This window comes from Amblyomma americanum, chromosome 8, assembly GCF_052857255.1.
Source record: "Amblyomma americanum isolate KBUSLIRL-KWMA chromosome 8, ASM5285725v1, whole genome shotgun sequence".
NCBI classification, from domain to species: domain Eukaryota; kingdom Metazoa; phylum Arthropoda; class Arachnida; order Ixodida; family Ixodidae; genus Amblyomma; species Amblyomma americanum.
Window position 1 is genome coordinate 37,422,130 of NC_135504.1, and position 21,520 is coordinate 37,443,649.

General features: G+C 47.1%; 2 protein-coding genes across 4 annotated transcripts in view; one reads left to right on the forward strand and one right to left on the reverse strand.

Moving 5' to 3' along the window:
* LOC144101381 (tether containing UBX domain for GLUT4) overlaps positions 1–11,791 on the forward strand; it is a 66,786-nt gene extending 54,995 nt beyond the window's left edge. Inside the window, exons 8-16 of one of the 2 annotated variants that reach the window (XM_077634514.1) lie at positions 293–350; positions 1,431–1,506; positions 3,420–3,568; positions 4,467–4,529; positions 4,853–4,902; positions 7,734–7,867; positions 8,304–8,369; positions 9,586–9,794; positions 11,696–11,791. In XM_077634514.1, the coding sequence (XP_077490640.1) occupies positions 293–350; positions 1,431–1,506; positions 3,420–3,568; positions 4,467–4,529; positions 4,853–4,902; positions 7,734–7,867; positions 8,304–8,369; positions 9,586–9,794; positions 11,696–11,706 (816 nt within the window). In that variant the 3' untranslated portion in view covers positions 11,707–11,791. The remainder of the gene's footprint in view (positions 1–292; positions 351–1,430; positions 1,507–3,419; positions 3,569–4,466; positions 4,530–4,852; positions 4,903–7,733; positions 7,868–8,303; positions 8,370–9,585; positions 9,795–11,695) is intronic. The other variant, XM_077634515.1, reaches the window with a different exon arrangement.
* LOC144101385 (ribosomal L1 domain-containing protein 1-like) overlaps positions 1–21,520 on the reverse strand; it is a 486,157-nt gene that overhangs the window by 78,951 nt on the left and 385,686 nt on the right. The window contains exon 1 of one of the 2 annotated variants that reach the window (XM_077634519.1): positions 17,384–17,387. The exons of the other annotated variant lie outside the window; for it this stretch is intronic. The gene's annotated coding sequence lies outside the window, so the exon portion shown is untranslated. Of the gene's footprint in view, positions 1–17,383; positions 17,388–21,520 lie in introns of those variants that run through there. 2 annotated transcript variants of the gene reach the window in all.

A 21,520-nucleotide genomic window follows, 5' to 3' on the forward strand; every position in this document is an offset into this window, starting at 1 on the left:
ACCCTGTCTGCACCCCAAAATTACTGCACCATCAGTAACAGTTCCCTAACTGAACGCCTGACTGCCTTGTCCATGGTTTGCAATGCCAAGAACGTCATTTTACACTGCTCATTCTTTTCATCAAAGTTCCACCTCAACTTCGAGAAGTACGAGTGATAAGTGGCAGACCGACATTCTTTTCCGGTTGCACTACTTGTGTAGCTTCCAGAACACTGCACGTTAATTGCGAAACGGAGTATGTTGCAACTTTTGGCAATGAAGTGTTCTCTTCATTATTTGCTTGTTGATCCAGATTGGTGAGAGGAAGGCTGTGCTCTTCAACTTGGAGCATTGTCCACCATTTGTGCCAGGTAAGTTTTTTCTGCAACAGGGGGATGTGAGTGTCCGTCTTGAGCCAGGTTGATTGGCAGAGAGTGTTCATGTTTCATGCTGATGCTAAATTGGCATAAGAATGAGTTTGACTACCTCATAGCTAAAGTTTCAATGCTGTTTGCATTGTGTCGTGCCGACAAAATAAATGGCAGTGGGTTTAGCACTAGTTTCAGCTCAACGAGTTCACCGCAGCACATTTACCTATGAGATATGTGATCTTGTCTGCACTATGTACTTACTATCGACAGCGACCCAATATCTGGGTGCTTCCTTTGTTGTGGGCTTGTCAGTTTAATGAAGTAATTTACTAAACCTTTAAACTTTAGTCAAGATCTTGATGTGTAAAGCCCAGCAGTGCTTCTTTTTACACCGATGCGACCACCTGCAGTGGTTCCAATGTACTTGGAAGTTTCATCAACTATTCAAGGGCGTTTGATAAAATAAATAATGCCGCACTATTGGAATACTATAGTTTCAGAGGTTAATTTCTGGCTGTTAAGTCCTACCTACAGTACTGCCAGCAAAGGGGGCACGTAAACAATTCTCGCAAACCATTACTGCATGGCTTCCTGCAGAGAAGCATTCTTGGGTGCTGCTTTTCAACTTGTATGCACTCAAGCCAACTTATAACGAACCTGACGGTCACTTGGATTGCGTTCGTTGTATCCGAAGTTTGCTGTGAGTGCATTGACCTTATTACAGCCAAAAAATACAAAGTCAGGCAAAATTGGCACTTATTTCTTTAAAGAGATCATTGTACACATCTGCATCTTCAAAGCAGACCCTATGATCTGTGTTTTTCCTGCTGTCTTGCATCCCGCAACAGAATGTGGCAGGTTTAGTGACTAGCGGCTGTAATCTTGTTCTTGAGTCATGCAGAGGATAAAACAAATAGTTGGAAAAGTGCCACAGGGCTTGTGATAATCGGTGTGGATGTGTAAAGATGGAAAGCATAGCTCGAGGAGGCCTGATGGATGTTGCACCGTATGGATGTCTTTGGAAGGTGCCACAAAGGTGGACGATTTTTTGTGGTTGTTGTTCTGTTTATTCCATAACAGAGGATCTTGGGGACAGCTTCTACGAGGTCACCATTGAGGACGCCAAGTATCTTGCTGCCGACTACAAGAGGCAGAGGTACGGCAGCTTCATTGGTTGTTATTGGACACTGTGTAGTGCAGAGAATGTTGGTAGGCATGTTCGTTTGGAAGGAAGTCTTGAACTTGGAACTGTCAGAATGGTGCCCCTGTGAAACTTGCACAAGTTGAAGCAGTAGAATTGAGGCAAATGTTAGTTGTGTTTTGTCAGCTTCAAAATGGTGTGTGGTCCGGAAGATTGATTTGCACTTAAACACATCTCCCTGATGTTGGCTGGATTAATCTGATTGTCGATTGGTGCATACTGGCGTCGCTTTAAGATCGGTTAGGTGCACATGGCCGTGCAGGGGTGGGACATAGAGTGGAGGCAGCATTTATCGTAACAATACACTGCCCATTGATACGCTCAACTATAGCACACTCACTTGCTCAACTATAGCACACTCTCACTTGCTCAAGCAACGAGCCTGGCTAGCTTTGTTGATATTCAGCATCGTGCTCAATTGATGCATGATGGTCCAGTACTTTGTATTGTCAACATTATTGATGCGAGACGTGCATGTGCACACAGGCTCAGCTAAAAATTGGCAGCTGAATGAGCGGGCAGAAAAAGAGTGTAATTTAGCAGCTGAGTGACGTGTGCACCTGGTAGGCATTAGGACCAGCATGACCGTGTTTGTCAGCTGTGTGTTGCTCGAGCTGGAAACTTAAGTCTGAAAACTTTGTAGGTAATGAGCGCTCATCATCGCTAACTGTCATGAATGCTGTGGAATTGGCTGCTAGGGGCTGCAACCGTTGGTAAACAATCTAGTAGGGTCTAGCAGGCATATGCATGATAGCTATCCAGGGGCTACATGTACTTTTTACATGCATGCTTAATACTGTCAAATTCATCTATAGAAGACGCAGTTGTCGAAATGTGCAAAAGCATCAGCAGGTACAATTCATGACAGACATGCGAAATGAATATCAAATAAAAATAAAACAACTGCATTTAAGATTGTTGCCATCATGTTTTATGTTAGCTCCAGCATGGTTGTGGTCAGTGCACATTTTGTTTGTCTTGCAAGGGTGAATGCTTTAAGCTGACCAAAATATGCTGATTTGTCGACGTGATGAGTTCTTATGACAGGAATGAGTGAAAAGCAGCATAACCGAGACCCCGAAACCGAGATGAGCCATGATGCGGAGATATGAGGTGTTGCAGAAACTGAATAATGGAGCCTCTGAGAGGATGTAAATTTTTCATGTGCAGTCTTGGCATGCTGCCCAATGAGATCTGAAAACTTTAACATTTTCCCCTTTTTTTGATAATAATTTGTGCCTGGAGGGGATAAATGACCACCCCGTGCTGTGGTGGCAGTAAATTGCAAACACTGGAAAAACAAACACAACAGCATTTTGAAGCAGTACTATCATGTTTGACTGGTGGTAATCACGAATTGATGGCAGGATGAACTTAAAACTGGGCTGGGTGAGTTTTGAGCCCATAAGACAAAGTAGAAACATTCAGTGGCAGTAAAGCTGACAAGTGTGCGTGCTTGGCATTTGGTGAATTGGAAGGGAAGTGGCTTGTGCCCGGCCCCTTACTTGTTACCATATGTTTTTATGGTGGTTCAAAAACTCAGCTTTAAACAGCACTATAAGACAGGATGTAAATAAGATGGGAAAACAAGCCATCCCTTGTCTTGTGGCATTGTTTAGCGCTAAATAACAATAAACCAACTGACCCAGCTACATACTTTCTCTTAGATCTGAGGACATCCTGCAAGCATTGCACAGTAGGTTATCACGAGCATGTTTAATGCCAGGCAAGAAATTTGATTAACCATGCATTTCTGTGAAGCAAAATAAAAAAAGGAACTAAATCGATGTGAGGTGTGTGGCAGTAAATTGAGCACCTTCACTTGTAGTAGCACGCACTTCACTGACCTTTCCTGCGTTTCACAACAGGGAAGCGCTGGAAAACCGCCCTCTGGAGACTAAATGCCTTCGTGAGCAGCGCCTTGAACGCATGGCCCGGCAGTACCCTGTCGTCCTCATCCGAATCTACTTCCCAGACCGATTTGTCCTCCAGGGGACGTTCCTGTCCGAGGAAAGAGGTCAGTGCTGTGACTGTGGCCTCTGCTGTCATCACCTCTTAGTCATGTGAAATTCCTTGGAATAGAAAGCCTCACCCCCAGTATTCACTTATGGAAATGGAACTTGAGAGCTGATGAAAAGGCTTGAGATTTAATTGAGGGCAGTGCAGCGAGCTATGGAAAGGAAAATAATAGGGTAACATTAACGGACTGGAAGAGAGCACAGTGGGCCAGGGAATATGTAATGCTTGCAATGCAAAGGCAAGGTTACTATGGTCTCTTAGGGTAGCAGAGTGGATTCCAAGAGAAGGCAAATGTAGCAGGGTCGGCATAGAGTCATGTTGGCGTGGATAAGATTAGTAAGTCTGCAGGGATAAGGTCACCACAGCTGGCACAGGGCACGGTTGATTGCAAGGATATGGGAGAGGCCTTTTTCCTGCAGTAGACATAGCTGGGTTGTCGATGGTGTCTCACAACTTGCAGTTTTGTTCCAAATGGTTTTCATTCAGAACGTGCAAGAGGGTGATATTAAAAGCCTGGCAGTCGCTTTCTACTGCAAGAAATGCAAGAGGGCTTTCTTTGCACTTGATTTGCAATTGCTATGCATCACATAGCACCATGTAAATCTGCTGATATCTTTGCAACGCCATACTCATCTTTCTAAGGATGCTGATCCTTCACAATCACCGAGAACTAAAGTTAAAGTGAAAGCTAAGTCGTCATTTGCACAGAGAGCAGTGGTGAAATCAGAATCGAATTCCAAGTATACGGGTGGCCATTGCAGAGCAGATTGATAAGCCCCTCAGCTGATGGTCTCTTTGTGGATAGAATTGTGAAGGCTCTGTCTTTTCTGGCTCAGTAGGTAATACTATTCTGTGCTTTACCTCAGGAAATCCCATAAAGTGTCTTCTAATTGCAGTCGCTGACGTCATCCAGTTTGTGCGTGGATTCCTGAGGAATGGAAACCAGGACTTTCATCTTTGTAAGCGTCGCTTTTTTTCATGCTTTACTTTTTCACGTACCGCACTGTTGCAAGCCTTGTCTTGCTGGAAAATTTTGAAACTAATGATAGCATTTAGCAAGCCTTTTTGCACTTTGCACACCAGCCAGCATTAATGTGTTTTCAGTGCTGTATATTTAATGCCTACTTAGAACTGAGAACTAGCAGGACATCAGTTTTTGAGCCTTCCAATCTACCATGCTTTGTGAATTCAAACATGCGGCATTCCTATGCCAGGCTTCTTGGCCTTTGGAATCTGTTGCCGACTGAAATAACTCCAAGCCTCTTTCTTGACTTTTGTGCAGACACGTCTCCGCCAAAGCACATTTTGGACCCTGGCACCACATTGTTGGAGGTAATGCTACAAACATAAAATGGTATTAGTTGTAACGATCACATTCTTGGGCATGTGGAGAAAGGGTTGATCCCTGTGTGCTTATCGCCTCTTGGTACATGTTGGTGAAGCGAGGCAATACGATCTGTTGACTGAGTGAGAAGCTCGTTTTTGATGGGTTATGAACTTTCAGGAGTCTCAAGTAGCATACCGTATAAACGCATGTAAGGCCCGCACCTATGTATGGGCCGCACCCTGTTTTCCCGAAGGAAATACTAAAAAAAAAAATAATATCCCTTTAAGGGCTGCACCCACTTTCCACATTCCACGAGAGAATAGCCTTCGAAATGCACGTGCCGTGGCCTCCGCGATTGGCTCCGGCTGCGAGCAACGGTGTGCTTGATCGCGGAGGTGACGCATGCACACAGGAGCTTCCAGGTGCTGCCCACAGATGGTGCTCAAAGCTGTGGCTCATCATCGTCATTGTCAACTTTTTCCTCTGCTGCAAGCTCCCGCTATTCATATCGGCATCAGTATCAGAAGGGGAGGTTAGAAGATTGGTGAAGGAAATCAAGGAAGGGTGAATTTGGAGAGGAAAAAGTCAAACTGGACATTTTAAGAGTGAATTAGAAGGAAAAGGAGAAGGAAAATCAATTAACAAAGGGGGAGAGTATAGGCTAGGTGACGCAAGCTGCCACTCGATACAAAGAGTAAAGTCATTGTCATCCATCCATCCAACGTTTTATGGCTGTCAAGGGCATGGGAGTTGTGGTAGCGTGGTAGTTCTCTGTAGTTGTGGCTTTCGCGTGCTGCCGCCGAGCATTGTTGTTCTAGCATGATGGGCAAGCACCTTGCTAGCTACACAGCTCGGAGTTTGCTGTCGAACACAGCAAGAGTGCGGCGGGCAGAAAATTCGACGTGGCCGAGAAGTGCGTCCGACGATGGTGCAACCAAAAGGATGCATTGAGGAACACAAACTGCAAAAAGTGTACTTTCCGAGGCAAGCCGTGGAAGTTTCCTAAACTGGAAGAGATGCTCTCCTTAGTGATAGAAGCAGGGAACAATTGCTGTGCATTGACAGCGGACATGCTGCTGCGTGCACCAGAGCACTACACCAGCTCAGATTCGGAATACTCTGCGAGTGACGATTGAACGTAGAATAAATGAAACTCATTTCCTGATTGGTGCGTTTTTACTTGAAAAAAAATCTCAAATCGTATGTATGGGCCACACCTTGAAAATTGGCCCTCAAATCTGGAAAAAAAGTGTGGCCCCTACACGCATTTATACGGTATTCTATGCATGCAGCAGAAGGCTATCCTAATCTTTCAAGTTTTGCTGGGTCCTTTTCTGGAAATATGATTAGCAGTTTATGTTCAAAATACAAGCAGTTTCTTTGTGGAAGAAGGAACTTTCAATGTCTTATTGCGTTTTTTTCGTCCAGTCTTATTACAAATTTGTCAATTTACTTTCGAAGTGACTGTGTTTAGCTCAAGCTTCGTTGAGTAATAGAAACAGAATTCTGGTCTATGACTGCAGTGTCTTGTGAAAGAAATATCACCGATAATTGCACAATTTTTAAATTGAAAAATTTTTTTTTAAACTTTATATCTCTGGGATGAAAATATGCTATAGGATGTTTCTTATTACTCGGTTAGATCAACTAAAGCAATCAAAATTGACCTCTTGAATAAGGCTGCCTGTAGCTGAAACTGTCGCATAGACTATGTGAATTTTGCGAAACTCTCATTTACAGTAGCCCAACATGGCGCCAAATTTAAGACGCCAATTTTGTCTTGAAACTTGTTACGAATGTTTTGCCACCTTTTTGATGGTATGGCTATCGAAATGTGAAAGTGAGATTTCCTTACTCTGAAATTATTTGAAACAAAGGAAGAAAGATATCACTCTAAACCGACATTGTGCTTCCATCTGTCACTAGAATATAAGCTTTTATTTTAAATACCGTAAATTTCATCAAACTAATACAGTGGCTGCTGAGAAAACCCATGTTTTGTGTCCTCTTGATTCGTTACTCAAATGGCGTAAAAGTGTGATGTAGCTCTGATATACTACTGACTTGTACTGTGTGGGGTTGAATGGGGAAGACAAGTACGTTCTCCCCACTCAATCGCGGCTGACACGGTTCAAAGCCGCCCGGACCCCACCCCGTGATCGCGTACGCTACCGAGCGCTCGCCGACCACGGCGGGCCTTGCTCTGGGGGAACAAAGGAACGACACATTGGCTGACACAAACAGGCATTTATTGCTACAGAAACAATAACGCCAGCTAGCAACAAGGTACACTAATGAATCGAGGACGTCCGACTCACCAGCAAGGTTCCGAGCGAATGTTCGCCCGCGCTAGGGCAAGGGATATATACTCCGAAGGCCGGGCGGGACGAGTACGGGAGCCTGTCTCCCCGTCGCTTCCTCGCCCCGCCGGCGAAGAGCGGAGCCGCCACCGGCACGTCCGGTCGCGCCGACGATCCCAGCCGAAGCCCCTCTCCCGCGCGCGGGCTTTGGCAGTCTCGCGCGCAGCGATGCTGGCGCCCTCTCTTGCCAGTTAATGTAACTGACAAGAGAATGCGCTCAGCCTCGAGGTGAGACTGCCGCTGCACGGTGCCTCGCGGGGAAGCAAACTCAGGGGGCTGCAGGGCAGGTCCCCACAACTGTTGCTGACGTCATCAGTAGTGGTGTAGTTATGTGCACAGATTTCGAGCTACAATCAAGCAAAGCGCTTCTTTCCTGCCTCATATTTGGGAATTGACCAATAAAATAACTTGTGGAGGCAAGAGCATTCACTCCATCAGTTCTCGTAAAAGCTGTTTTGCTTCACTTTTTTCTCTAGGCTAACTTGATTCCTGCATCAGTGGTCCATTTTGGAGGCGCAACAGTGACCCTGGGTGTTCCGCTTCTGAGGGATGAAGTCCTGGCTATGGTGTCGTCTCCAGGTGGAGCCACTGTGGCAGCTTCACGACTGAGGTGCACTTCATTTCTTTAACTTTTTTTGAGGTTTTACCTTCTGTTTGGCCTGCCAGGTTGCATGCAGACTCCATCTTTTTTTGGTGTGCACCCCACACGAACGTACACCAGGATTTTCGCTTAATGGGTTAAGTAGGGCTTGTGCCCTAAAATGAGCTTCCAGTTTTCCTGATTAAGCTAAATGGGATTTAGGTGTGCTAGCATGTTTGTCCTTGTTTAGCTTTGTTTATCTTTGTTTAGCCTCTTTTGTGTATCACTTCGCCTTGGTTCTGCCTGAGTGCCCATATATATACGCAGAATTGGTCATTCTCTGTTTTACATCCATAGATCACGGGGAGTCAGGCTAAAAATTGTCTGTGTACAAATGTTATTTAATTGCAGTGTCAGCAATTTGTGTTGTATAGATTTCTCAGTTGGAATGTCTTACCTCGTGCAGTGATACTACATGGTTACACAAATCAATTGGCCACTTGGTGCTGTGGAATGCTAGCGGTGTAGCACGGTAAGAGTTTACATTATTCTTTGTGCTCGAGCTAGCATTTCATGTTAGCCGCTTTTTTTTTTTTTTAGTGCTGTGACCATGAACTGTTCGGTTTATCAGAGTATTCAGCTTGACAGAGTTACCCACTGCTATGGCTCAGTAGGTAGTAATCTACTACTCAGCAGAAAGCTGCAGGTTCAATTCCTGGCCATTGTGGCTGCATTTTGACGGAGACAAAATTCCAAAGTGCCCACGTGTTATGCGATTTCAGAGCACATTAAAGAACACCAAGTGGTCAAAATTAATGCAGAGCCCTCCACTATGGTGCGCCTCATAGCCGTGGCCTTGGCGTGCGAAAAGCCCTTATTATAGCTTAACAAAGTTGGCCTTGAATTAAATTCACTGTACTTTCTGTATTTTATTTTGCAAGAATGGCTGGTGGTATGTTCATTTATTATAATTTTACTTTCTTTTATCTGAAATTTAGAGGAGCAGTTCTCGGGCACAAATCGGCCGAGCACCACTGATGTTGAGTGAGGAGCCCTGGGTAGCAGGGCATGCACATAATTTATGATGACAAATGATAGATATGAACTAATTGCAACTGAGAATTGAACATTTTTGCGTACCTACGGAAGGGAGCAATGCGAGTAACATTGCACCAGCCTTTTCTTCCGGTTAACAAATGCGTGGTGCGGCTGCAGGGTAGCTCATACTGCTAGCTCTTTCAAACAATTGCTCTTTGAAGATAGGAGTTCCTTTGTGGGTGAATTTTATGTGCTCACGAAATTGAACATAGCTGTACTGGATGTTGCCATTCAGCCAAGAAAAGGCTTCATGAAAGTGCGAGAGATGCAACAATCTCAGGGACCCTCATTTGACCGCCGTTTGTATGAGGGATTAAATCATTTCTGCATTGCAAACGAACACTGCTTTTCCCCTTTGTAGTGCTTCCTTTGTTGCAGTTAATTTTAGGTTCTTTCTAGAATATCCGTAAATTCTTAGTCTACTTGTTTAGGCAGGTGCTGATGTTGCAACTGAAGTTCAGCATACTGAAAAAGTGCCTCAAAAGTTCTTTGTGTCATATTCAGCTCTTGTTCAGTATGAATACCTGCCAGGTGTCATCCCAACTATACCCACTTTAGAGTTGAGTAAATCGTCGCGCTGAACTCTGATCCTTTATAGTGCATCTTAAGATTTGTCAAAGTACTGACCAGGTCGCCATGCCCGCTCCCAGGTCAGATGTCAAAATTGACGCACCCAGCCGGAACACTGCTCTACCGCTACGGCGACAATCACCAGAGAACCGCCCCGGTGTTCCGCGGCCGTCATCAAAGTCGCCGCCGAAGTCTCCGCCAAAGTCGCCCCCAAAGTCACCGAAGACTCAACAAAAGTCTCCACCAAAAGATGACAATCAGCGCAAGGCACCAAAGTGGTTTGTTATGGGTTAGTACTGGGATATGTTTATCTTGTATAAAAAGGGGGGGTGGGGGGTGGGGGGGTTGCTAGTGGAGTAGAATTGACCGGGTGCTGTAACTGTTGTATGATTCCAAGAACCATTGCAATATTTTATATAGTAAAACCTCAATAATTTGAACTCTGCTAACTTGAAATTCAAATTTGAATACGAAGGAATGTCTGTGGTCTCGTAATTTGTAATGTAAATTTGACTGACCTGCAACAGCCCAGTTAATTTGAAGATGTGGGGTGCAATGTGGAAATGTGTCATCCCATTTTCGCCGCCAACTGCTGAAGCGATGAACTCTCAGAGCCGCGAGACGGAGCTGCAGAATAATGCTGATGCTTGATATGTGAAGTTTCCCAGGCCCCACTACTCCCAGCACAAAAAACCAGTCTAAGTAACAGCTTGTGGACCACCAGAACACACCTGCAGAAGAGATGACATACTTTATGGCAACGCAGCCATGGGTACCGGTTTCGAAGCAATATGCTCTTGGTGTTTCTTCAAGGCACAGCTGGACTAAAGGCAGTGGTGCCGGTGTCAAGGCAGTGTCTAGCGGAGGCGCTGGTGTCGAAGCACCCTCCCTCCCCTAGCAGTGGTCCTGTGGTGCGACCAATCATGGTCTGTGCCTGCGGCGGTTTGACCGCATGCACCGCCAGCCTGTGTCGTTCCTTTGAGTTGTGTGCCGTGCTTAGAGGGTTAGCTTACTGGCTTCTGGATTACAGGCATCTCGAGTACGTAGCCCGTGCTGGTGTGCTTGTTTCTGGAGGGACCCATTCATAAAAAAAAAAGGTCGTTGATTTATATGCAAATTGGTTCTGCTAAAGAAAATTGTAATTGCGCTCTGTTTACCCACCTCATTTGCGCTGGCTGTCTATTCCTTGAAGAAGCAATAGGCAGCGCAAGTGCAACAAACTGTATTCCCTGAGGCTGTGTCACGCCGCAATCCGAAACTACAGGACTGTTTGCAGTTCCGTTTACCGCAAATCACTCGGACCGCATGCGAATGTGGAAGGCAGGCTCGAGCGCAGTTTTGCTTTTGATCTATATTGGCTTCGCACCTTGTAATGGCACTGTTTCACCTCTATTGCTTTAAGTTGTGCAGTGATTCCAATTCCATCCCGCGGGCAACTACAAAACAAAGTGCGGTGGCAGGAAGAAGGGGGACGAGGAGGGGGGGATATGCATCAGTATACTTGGAGAGAACATTTGCACTGCAGTATATGGTGATCACAGTTTTCGTCCAAGAAAGGTAACGCATTCCTGTAGTGAAATTTTTTGCTTGAGTCCCATTTTCTTGCTGTGCTTGGTTAATTAAAAAAGCCAGACAAACTCGAATTAACGAGGTTTTTACTGTACTTGGCCTTTCATCTCATGGGTGGGACTTCTTTTGCGACACTTACTGCAGGCAGTCTTGCATGATTAGTTGTCTGGAAAGCACTGCTGTGTAACCTTTTTTGCTGCATATTGTCATCAGTGCCTTGTCACAACACAGTGAGCAAATGCACTGCAAACGGTCATGGTTTCAGGCCTCTATTTTTGCATTGCTACACTGTCTTGATACTTAGATCTTGTGCTTTGCCTCATTGATGGTGATGCCTGGCTATGTGAGTGATGCAGTCTTGTGCATGGATGTTCTTTGCACTCTGGTAAAACAACCATTCACTTATCTGGCTAGATAAGCTAACGGTAGTAGTGTTTTCAGTGCTTGCAGAGATCACTTCAGTGTCACAAACATGTTATGCACTATTGGGGACAAAAGTCCCCAGCACGTGCTTCCGGCAACCAACACACATAGCTTTGTTATCAGCCGGTGGTTGCATGCCACACTTGCGGAGGTGAAAGTTGCTCTGATTTCTGATTTCTTGTTTTGGTCTTCTTTCAGGGAAAAAGTAGAGGGTGCATTCTTATCGCCTAATGCTGCCACCACTGAAGAAATCATACTACTCTCAGAAATTAAAGCGCTTACTTTTCTTTTTTTTGTACGGATGCGTGTGTACTCTACTTAGCAAGAAAAAAAATTGCTTAACATGAAAAACTCAGCGAAAACCTGTTCCTGCGGTGGTGATAGCATGATTGGGCATGGCTGGATCAGAAGCCTACCTCTTGCGTTTGCAAGCAGCCCTGGGCGGACGCCGGTGCTATGTTTTATGATAAAGTCAGTTGGCGTCTCCTTCTGCTTCATGTACGACTGTGTTAAACTGTTGGTGACACTTTCTTTCACTCGAACGAGCACGCTGAATCTTGACCGCGGACTGCGGTTGGTTTGACAGTCCCGTGTCTGCCAAGGCGAAGGTGCTGCTTGCAGCTGTTGCGCTGTTATGTAAGTGCCGTCACGCCTTGCCAACCATATCGAGCCTGTCATGACTCTGAGGTCTTGTAGCAGGTTGTTTGTTGTGCCCGTCCATCGATCACTCCTGCGTATATGGACAAAAGACACTGCAAGACAACGCACAGTGGTGTTGGGGCCGGCAGATCGACATTTGGAAGATTACGAAGAGCAAAGGCCAAGCAACAGCTACGGGAAGGAGCATCGTGTAGGTGTGCGTGTGAGGATTCGGACAGTGCGGCGCTATGCCGCAGAACTATGCACGAAATGGTGGGGAGTTGCCGGCGAGCTGGCACCGAAGCAGCGGCCAGCAACAGAGGCGAAGCACCGGCTCCTCTAGAGTGTGCCATCCTGGCATAAGGTATCACCCAATCTTGCAGTGGCCTGTAGTGGGGGGAGCAACGGATGCCTGCATAATGGCCACGATTTCAAGAGCTGGCTGGGCCTCCCTGCCACGGAAGGAATTTGGAAAGGGGCAACGAATGACTGTGATCCCTAATTCAGTGCATAAAGACAGGGTCTTTGGAGAGTTTTAGAACAGGGGAACCCTATTGGTTAGGGGAATTGTGGGGTGGCAGTGTGCATGCGCTTAGTAATAACGCCGCTCGAGTTACTGTTCTGTGCATGTTCACTGGCGCCCGCTATCCGCTATTCCCTGCATGTTTGCAAACGAAGTGGCCCTGCAGTCGCCAGCGGGCTCGCGGTAGGCAAGAGGCCAGGGAGTGGCGGCGCCGGGGAGTCATGAGCACTAATTTTTAAAGCTTGTAGATTTGTTCTCAGTTTATTAGAATCACAAGAGTGGTTGATGCATTGAGCTTGGCAATTTCGCTCGGTGTCCACGGGCTTGCATTAGCCACATACGGCGTATTCCGGGAAATAGCTCAGAATTGCATTGCATAAGTGGCTGGTGGTGAACAGAAAGCGTTGCTGCCATTGATTTCTGTTCTAGACATTGAATAAAATCACCCGTCTGTGGCACTTTGTACTAGCTGGCATGATCTTATTTTGGGACAGTAGTGAGGAGGAGCGCTGCTGTCTCGGGCAAGCAAGCGCGTGTTCGCCGTCTGCTGACACACCTGCCGTGCAGTGCGCTGTCAACTATAACGCTGCTCTTTATTAACTTAATCCCCAGTATCTCACTACAGTGTTTCAACCGAAAGTTTTCATTAGTTTACTCCTTTAACGAATTGGTTGCCTAGCAACACAGGTGTTAGACGCAGCAGCCTTGGGCTAAAGGTATACTACCGCCTGCAAACTAGGTGCCATAGCTAGGCTTGCTCACATTTGTTTCCACATGCTTTATGGTATCCGGTGTCCATCACTGTCATGCTATGGAAAAGCAAAAACAAAAGCACGCTGCAACTCTGACAATATCCACTCGCGGCTGTATCCTTGCAAAGAAGCTTCGCAATCATGCACCTTTTCATGAAACAACATCATGCATTTTTCATTGCATAACATGTCATAATTTGTTCCAAGGTGTCAAGTGCCACATGTCAAGCTAAGCGGGCTTGCATGGCTTTTCGCACACGTTAAAGTACGCTGTTCTTATTATACCAGCGATCCATGCAAAAGTGACACGTACAAACAAATTATGTAAATCATATTAACAATAGTCTCAAGTAAAGATTAAATGCCATGAAGGTGCCTTTATATGTTCGTATAACTTCTACACACTTTAAAATATATCGCCAACAAAAGAACGCATTCCTTGGCCACGAGAGAGCCGGCTGGCGCCCCCTGGACAGCAAGACGGCTGCGGGTGATAATTACGCAACTAAACCTGCCTTTTCTTTTTTGCGCAGTTTTAAGCGAGTTATGCTGATGTATGAGCGTAACTTCATCTCTGCTATGAATCCTTTTCAGCATCCACTGAGTGTCAGTGGTGGTCAAGACCAAGACTTCGTTGTTTGCTGCCGTGGTCCATTGCCTACTGTGGTATTTATCTGCGAGAAACTTACCAGGCTCATTTAATTGCCACTTCTGCCTTACTGTGCGAATCTCACAGTGAGCAGCTGGTCAATACATGCTGCCTCTGCAGCCGCGCAATCTCGCCGGTAGTTGTGGTAGGCACAGGTGGACGGAAACCGTTTTGCCTACCATCTGAAAGTCGCTACTGACATCAGCACCACCGCATCTTCGTGACGTCGCGGCATAAAGGTGACGTCGCGGCGTAAATGAGGTTCTAAAACACCCCTTTTAGTACACCAACGAAGAGCGGCTTTGATAGGTCAATCGTGCTGTTTGGAGTCAAAGTGAACTGTAAGGTGCCTTACGAAGACTCGAAAACATGCGAGCCTCCCGCTTGGGGAGGACGGGAGGTACTGTCGAAACGCAGACATAAGACACCGCCCTCGTCGATGCCACGACTGCAGTTAATCCATGAAAGTCTGTTACTACAACGTCTATCCCCTCTCTTTCGCACATATGGCTGTTCGGCGTGTGCAGTACGCGCTAGGGTGCCTCAATATTGGCCAGTGCCAGCTAGTGTTCCTGTATATGCAGGAACACTCGTGCCAGCGCCGCTGGCATTGAGGCCAGTGCCAGCTAGTGTTCCTGTATATGCAGGAACACTCGTGCCAGCGCCGCTGGCATTGAGGCACCCTAGTACGCGCGGAAGGGCAGCGCCGGATGCGTGTGTGACGGGCCTCAACTTTGAAGGCCATCGCGGTGATCTCCCTAAACAGCTTTTCGCTGAAAAAAAAGCTTGCCAGCTGCAGCAATGAAATGCTGGGGTCGGATGTTGTCAAAAACTTGTCAAAAAGGTGTCAGTTCGACTCGCTCCTATTGGTCTGTCGTGGTCGGCAGCCATTTTGCTTTTTGCGTCATGGGTCGCAGCAGGTTACGTCACGGATGTGGCAGAAGTGGTGACGTTGCACACCTAATTATGCAGGCGCTAATTGACAGTTTTTGTGACAGTCTCGAGGCTCTCCTCAACGGTCTCGTCGTGACGCTTTCCGCTGCCGAAAACAGATGGCGTCACTGCCGCCTTTCAGTGAAAAAGCGTCGTCTGCGGGTTTTGGTTGACCCGCCGCGGTGGCTCAGTGGTTAGGGCGCTCGACTACTGATCCGGAGTTCCCGGGTTCGAACCCGACCGCGGCGGCTGCGTTTTTAAGGAGGAAAAACGCTAAGGCGCCCGTGTGCTGTGCGATCTCAGTGCACGTTAAAGATCCCCAGGTGGTCGAAATTATACTGGAGCCCTCCACTACGGCACCTCTTCCTTTCTTCTTTCAGTCCCTCTATCCCTTCCCTTACGGCGCGGTTCAGGTGTCCAACGATATATGACAGATACTTGATCTTGTGCATCGGAAAATTGATGGAACATGTAGTGCAGACTAGGCTGTCTAGGTTTATGGAGAGGAAGGGGCTATGGCCGGTCGAAATGTTCGGTTTTAGGCCGCATCTTAGCACGCAGGATGTTATGCTGCTCCTGAAGCATGACATTGTGGATTCTAAGACAAAGGATGCAAAGGTGATTTTAGGGCTGGATCTAAAGAAGGCCTTCGATAATGTTAAACACTCGGCGGTCCTAGAGGGGCTGAATGAGGTAGGAGTAGGTGTGAGAACCTACAACTACATCAGAGATTTCTTGCGAGAAAGGAGAGCCGAGGTAGTGTTTCAGGAGAACACTTCGGAGATGATCCAGCTAGGAAGTAGGGGGAAACCGAAGGGGCGGTTCTGTCGCCGCTACTGTTTAATATGGCCTTGAGGAAGTTGCCAGGGCAGCTAAAGGCGCTTGATAACCCGAATCTTAAATTCAGCTTGTATGCAGGTGACATTAATTCGTGGATAGATAAGGGCAGTGATGGAGAGATTGAACAAACTCTCCAGGCGGCAGCCGACTGTATTGTAACATACGCGGCTGAAAGGGGGCTGGAGTGCTCTCCGGAAAAGTGAATTATTCCTATACAAGGACAGGGCACTTAGAAATAAGCCGCCTTCAAAAATTCAAATTCTGGTAGGTGGGGTGCAGGTTCCGGAGGTGGAGACGATTAGGATCCTGGGCTTACACCTGCAGGCGAATGGCCAGAATACTGTTACAATCAAAAAGTTGGAAGGCTACGCCATGCAGACTTTGGGTCTCCTTACGAGAATCTCAAGTAAGAAAGGGGGTCTTAGAAAAATTTGATCAAATTGGTTCAGGCCTTTATTACAAGTAGGGTGAGCTATGCGACGCCTTGAACTTAAAGGCGGCAGAAAGGGGGAAAATTGATGCGCTTATGAGAAAGTGTATCAAGAGGGCTCTGGGGCTGCCTATGACGGCGTCCACGGAGAGATTGTTGGCTATGGGAATGCATAATACTTTGGTGGAACTGATTGAAGCGGGAAATGTCTCGCAGTTAGAAAGGCTCAGCACCACAAGGGTGGGGAGGGCAATTTTGGAAAAAGCGGGGCTGAATCCGGAGAGGGGGGAGGGGCAGCCAGGCCACCATAGGATGGAAGGCGTGAGAGTGCCTTAGAGTTCCCCCTTTGCCGAGAAACATGCACCCAGAATATAATAAAGAGAGAAGGCAGAAAAGGGCGGAGGCGCTGGAACGCATATATTCAAAGAAGCCGAGGGAGCAGGTCGCATTTGTGGATGCGGCGGGCGGAAAAAGAGGAGAAGGCACCTTAGCGGTAGTCGTGGACGGGGGAGGGGGCCCGATCTCGGCACTATCGGTTAAGAGTGATGATATTGATGTGGCAGAGGAGGTTTCAATAGCTCTTGCTTGCGTCGGCACAAAGGCCACGTATGTGTTGAGCGACAGTAAAACTGCAATTAAGAATTTTGGTAGCGGGAGGATATCTCCCATGGCACTCAAAATTCTAAGACAGAGAATTGGATAGGACAATCAATCTAATTTGGACCCCGGCGCACGAATCCAAGTGGCAACGAGGCTGCTCACAACCTGGCTCAAGATCTCTACTGCCGAGCAGGTCGGAATGAGGAAGCCGAAGAGGGCTACAACAGAGAAGGGCGTCTGCTGTCGTATTATGATGTGACGAAATATTATAGAAGGCAGCGTGTGAAACGCCCCCCTCCAGACAAGACTCTAGACGGAAAACAGATGACGGCTTGGAGGTGTCTGCAAGCAGATACTTATCCAAATCCGGTCTTGAATAAATATATATTCCCAGATTTTGAAGATGAGATCTGCAGGGTTTGCGGGGAGAGGGGTACCCTGAACCACATAATATGGTAGTGTTTGCATTCCCCAGGCAGGGCAAACAAAATTAATAGTAGGGAAGCCTGGGAGGCCTTGCTGGAAAGCCCAACCCTGGAGCACCAGCTGCTAGCTGTTCGACTGGCTGAAGAGGCCGCCGAGATCCAAGGGATTTCGGCCAGCATCTGAAGCGGATTCCCACCTGCCTTAGGGTGCCTCTCCTCTAGAGGGGAGGACCTGGGGCAGGGAAGAAGCCTTTTCTGTTGGAGTTGATTCACTCACTGCGCCATTTCCTTCCTCCCCAAAAAAACCAATTAAAAAAATTGGTTGCCGATCTCTACGTAGACGATTATGTTTTCGCATCATGCATGGCTCAAATAAGTAAGTACCGTTGTCAAACTTGCTACGATACAAAAGTTACCACAATACGCAAGCTCTGTGTGCAGTTTCACGGCAAATGAGTCAGCGGTTGAGACGGGGAAATTTTTTAAAGTGTTCACGATAAAAACGCACAACGCTATATTCTGGCAAAGCACTTTATTTTTCCCAGCAAATGGCACTTCGTGGTCGTCTTTTGTTTCCCAAGGGGAAAGAAACAACCAGTCGTCACATACTGCAACACCTCACCTTTTGGCATTTTTGTCATCGATCGAAAGAGCCGAACAACACAGACTTCAACAAGCTTTGTCTTCGTCAATTTCGTTCCGTGTGTTCCTTGCAAGTTCGCTGGGCAGGCACGTAGCCTTCACTGCATTCATTCACATTTTTCTGCGCACTTAGGTCAACCGCACAGTAGCTTGTTTTCAGACGCCGTGTAACAATAACACGGCGTGGAATCGGCTGCTTTCGTGCAAAGCTGCTTGATGTTTTACCGCCGTCAGCGCATCCCCGCGGCAGCAAAAGTTTCCCACCAGCAAATTTAAAAGTACATATTCGAACGGTCTTTTTTTGCTTCATATTGTCGAACTTTAAACGCAATGCTCTGGTAAAATAAAATATTTGTTATTTTGATTGCTGCGTATGTCTTTTTACAAAAATTTAGCAGATGGCCCCTCGCCGTGCAAATAAATGTTCTCGGGGCGCCGCCCTGCTGTAATTGGCTGATTCCGCATTGCGTCAAGCGGTGACGTCTCATCGTTTCGTCATTTTGACGTCACTGTCAATAACTTTTGACAGAATTTGTGACAGTTACGTAATACGGCCCCTGATGCTAAATGCCAACTACGTCTGATGTGCGGTGTTGTCTGATTGCACCTAAGGGCAAGGTATGCAAACAGAGATACCCCTTGGGTGTGAAGACGCCAGCTGCACCATGGTCCCTTATGGTAACTTCACGTAATTATGATGACCGATAGGTTTCTTTTATTACACTGGCACCTGCATTCTTTTCGAAGCTCATAGAAACGTGGATAGGGACAAGACTCTAATCTGAGCAAGTCAACAATGATTGACGCTGGCTGTGAATACAAACCAAAACACGAAATCATCGCAGAGCACTGAAATGTGTCACAGCAACGTCTCGCTGCTGTTGCCCTTGCTTTGTCAGCGTTTTGTGCATCGTGACCTCAAGTGTGCTTTGTGTGACAAATTTTTGCGCGCTCAGGGGGAAAGGCAAGATGAAGAAAAAAAGCGGCAGAAGTAGATGAAAACCATTCATATGGCACTTATGACTGCTTACGTGCTGTGAAGGCGAAAGCATTAGTGTGTCATCGTGAGGGTTCGGCCTTGACATAGGTTGCGCACTGAGAAATGAAACGGAGACGCGCCTCCGAGCGCTGAATCCACAGAGTTCCGAGTGAAACACTCGGTTCGAATACCTGTCGCGGGCTAGCCTCCAACCTGACTGAGAGACTATGCTATATGCATCGAAAAATCGTGTGACGCCACCCGAAACGGTGTACGACGAACGGTTGCGTCACAATTTTAACACGAAAATTGGTTTTTGAAGAAAGGAAATGTGCAGACCAGCCTCAGATCTCGGGGGACACCTCAACTGCGCTATATGGAAAGATTAGGAGAGTCTGGGAAGGCACACATTTGAAGGTGCGTATGTCGTCGGTTCGAATCCCTGTCGCAAACTATCCTCCAACTTGACTAGCACATATAAGCTATATGCGACGAGAAATCATATAACACCACCCGGAACGCTGTGCGACAAACGGTTGCTCACAAGTTTAGTAAGAATGTAGTCTGGATAACTGGCGCCACGTTGAGGTTGGCCAGTGGGAGGGCCTATATATACACGAATGAACATGTACAGGATTGCCTGAAACGACAGTGCCCGGCTTGCTGTGTGCGTCCTGCTGCCGCTTTTTGGCGTCACCCTATTTTGCCATCGCTGAGATTTTCTGTACCATCTCCGAGTACAAACACTAACACGCCTCCTGCTTTTCTCGTAATGGGACTATAGTAATGCTTTCGCATTAAAAATGGCTTGCAGTTTAGCAGTGCCAAGCACGAAATATTGTGCGAAAGAACGGTTTTTTGCAGGTGGACACCGCCGCCACATATACCTCAAAGCGCGATTGAGGTGTCCACTGACCCAGGGAGTCAGTTATGCACCTTTCCTCAAAAATCAGCGGGGAGGCGATAGACGTCGTAGTAACACAGACTTTCATGGATTAGCTGCAGTCGTGGCATCGACGAGGCTGCTGTGTCTTGTCTGCGTTTCGAGACTGCCCCCCGTCCTCCCCCAGCGGGAGGCTCGCATGTTTTCGAGTCTCCGTTTTAGGGGCACTCCCTGCTGCTCCAGAAGGGCGCATTCGGGGGGAAAGGGCGGCCTCGGCGAGCAGAATACTGCGCGCTGCTCCGCAGCTGCTACTGGCCCATTTGCGGTGGCCTCGCCGACGCCGCTGCCGGCCCACTTCAAAGACGACGTCCCTGGAACCTACTGCCCAGGAGGATGAAGGGTGGGACAAAAGAGCGGCCGACTGTGCTAAGCGCGCCTGGCACTATACATACCGGGTAATATACCACCAAGGAAAGGTGCATAACTGCCTCTGATTGTAGGTAAATGCCAACGCCCACTCACAGCGCGATTGAGGTGTCCGCTGACTAGTTGCACTTGCTACTCGGAGGCTTCACACAGACATTGCTGAAACCCGGGGAGTGTGGCTGGAAGTGCTTTCGCACAAAAAAAAACTGTGCTTACCTCGCACACATGTGGAGTATCGGTTCAGTGCTCACATGGTTTGAAAAAAAAATCCAGTCACAAGAGACAGGGGACAAGGGAAGGAGTGTTCACGCCACAACGACTTCTCTTGTCCCCTGTCTTTTGTGACTGGTTCTTTTTCAAGTTACTATGAACCAACTAGCCCGCATTTCAACCCTTAACATGGTTTGTTTGATATTGCCGCTACCTATACCATAGAGTTGGCAGAGCTGCGCTGTTTTTTTTTTACTTGCTAAACTGCCATATAGTACTGCGTTTTCGTGCGACACGATGCATGTATAATCCCCAAAACAGCCGTCCCGGGACGTATTGAGCATGATCCCCAAGGGAAGTCAACGGGACATCCCACGGAGATCCTCCTTCGGAGGCTGGAGCACGATCCCAGAAAGGGGCCAAATGGCACACTCCATAGATACCCTGTTAGGATGTAGGGTTGGGGCTTGAATGGGACGTCCCTGGGAGATGTGTTTGGAAGTGAGAAACTGCTATGTTTTCTCGCAGTGCTTGTAGGCTCGTGTCGGTGTGAACGGGAAGGGGGGAGGGGTTGTGTATTTTTTCGGTGGTTCATTCGTATAGCAACAGCTGACTTTTCGCAATAGATCTCGTGACTTATGTGATGCTCCTGGTTAGGCGGATTTCTACTGCGCATATTACCAGTGAACACCGCGTCTGCATCGAGCGGGCGAAATGAAGTATGGGCGAGGACATGTCTTCCTAAAATGGGAATCTCTTGTTGCGCCGAAAGCATATAGAACCCCGTCTTTTTTTAGGCATCAGCAGGCTTTTGTTCCGTGCATGAACTTTTTGGTGGTTTATTAACACTGCCATTGCGCTCATTAGAAACCTTCAGGGGCTGCATTTCTGAACATGAAAAGAAGTTAGCTGAGGAGGAAACACAACAAAACCTTTGGCGATCTTGGCTTCTTACATAGGCAAGTCTGAACTTGACATGGCTGGTTCAGTCGTCGAAGTGCTACATTTTTCTCAGAGCTTTGTGCATATAGGTGATCAACATCTTTAAGCCAGCCCACACAGAGGATATGTGTTACTTGTTTTAAACCACGA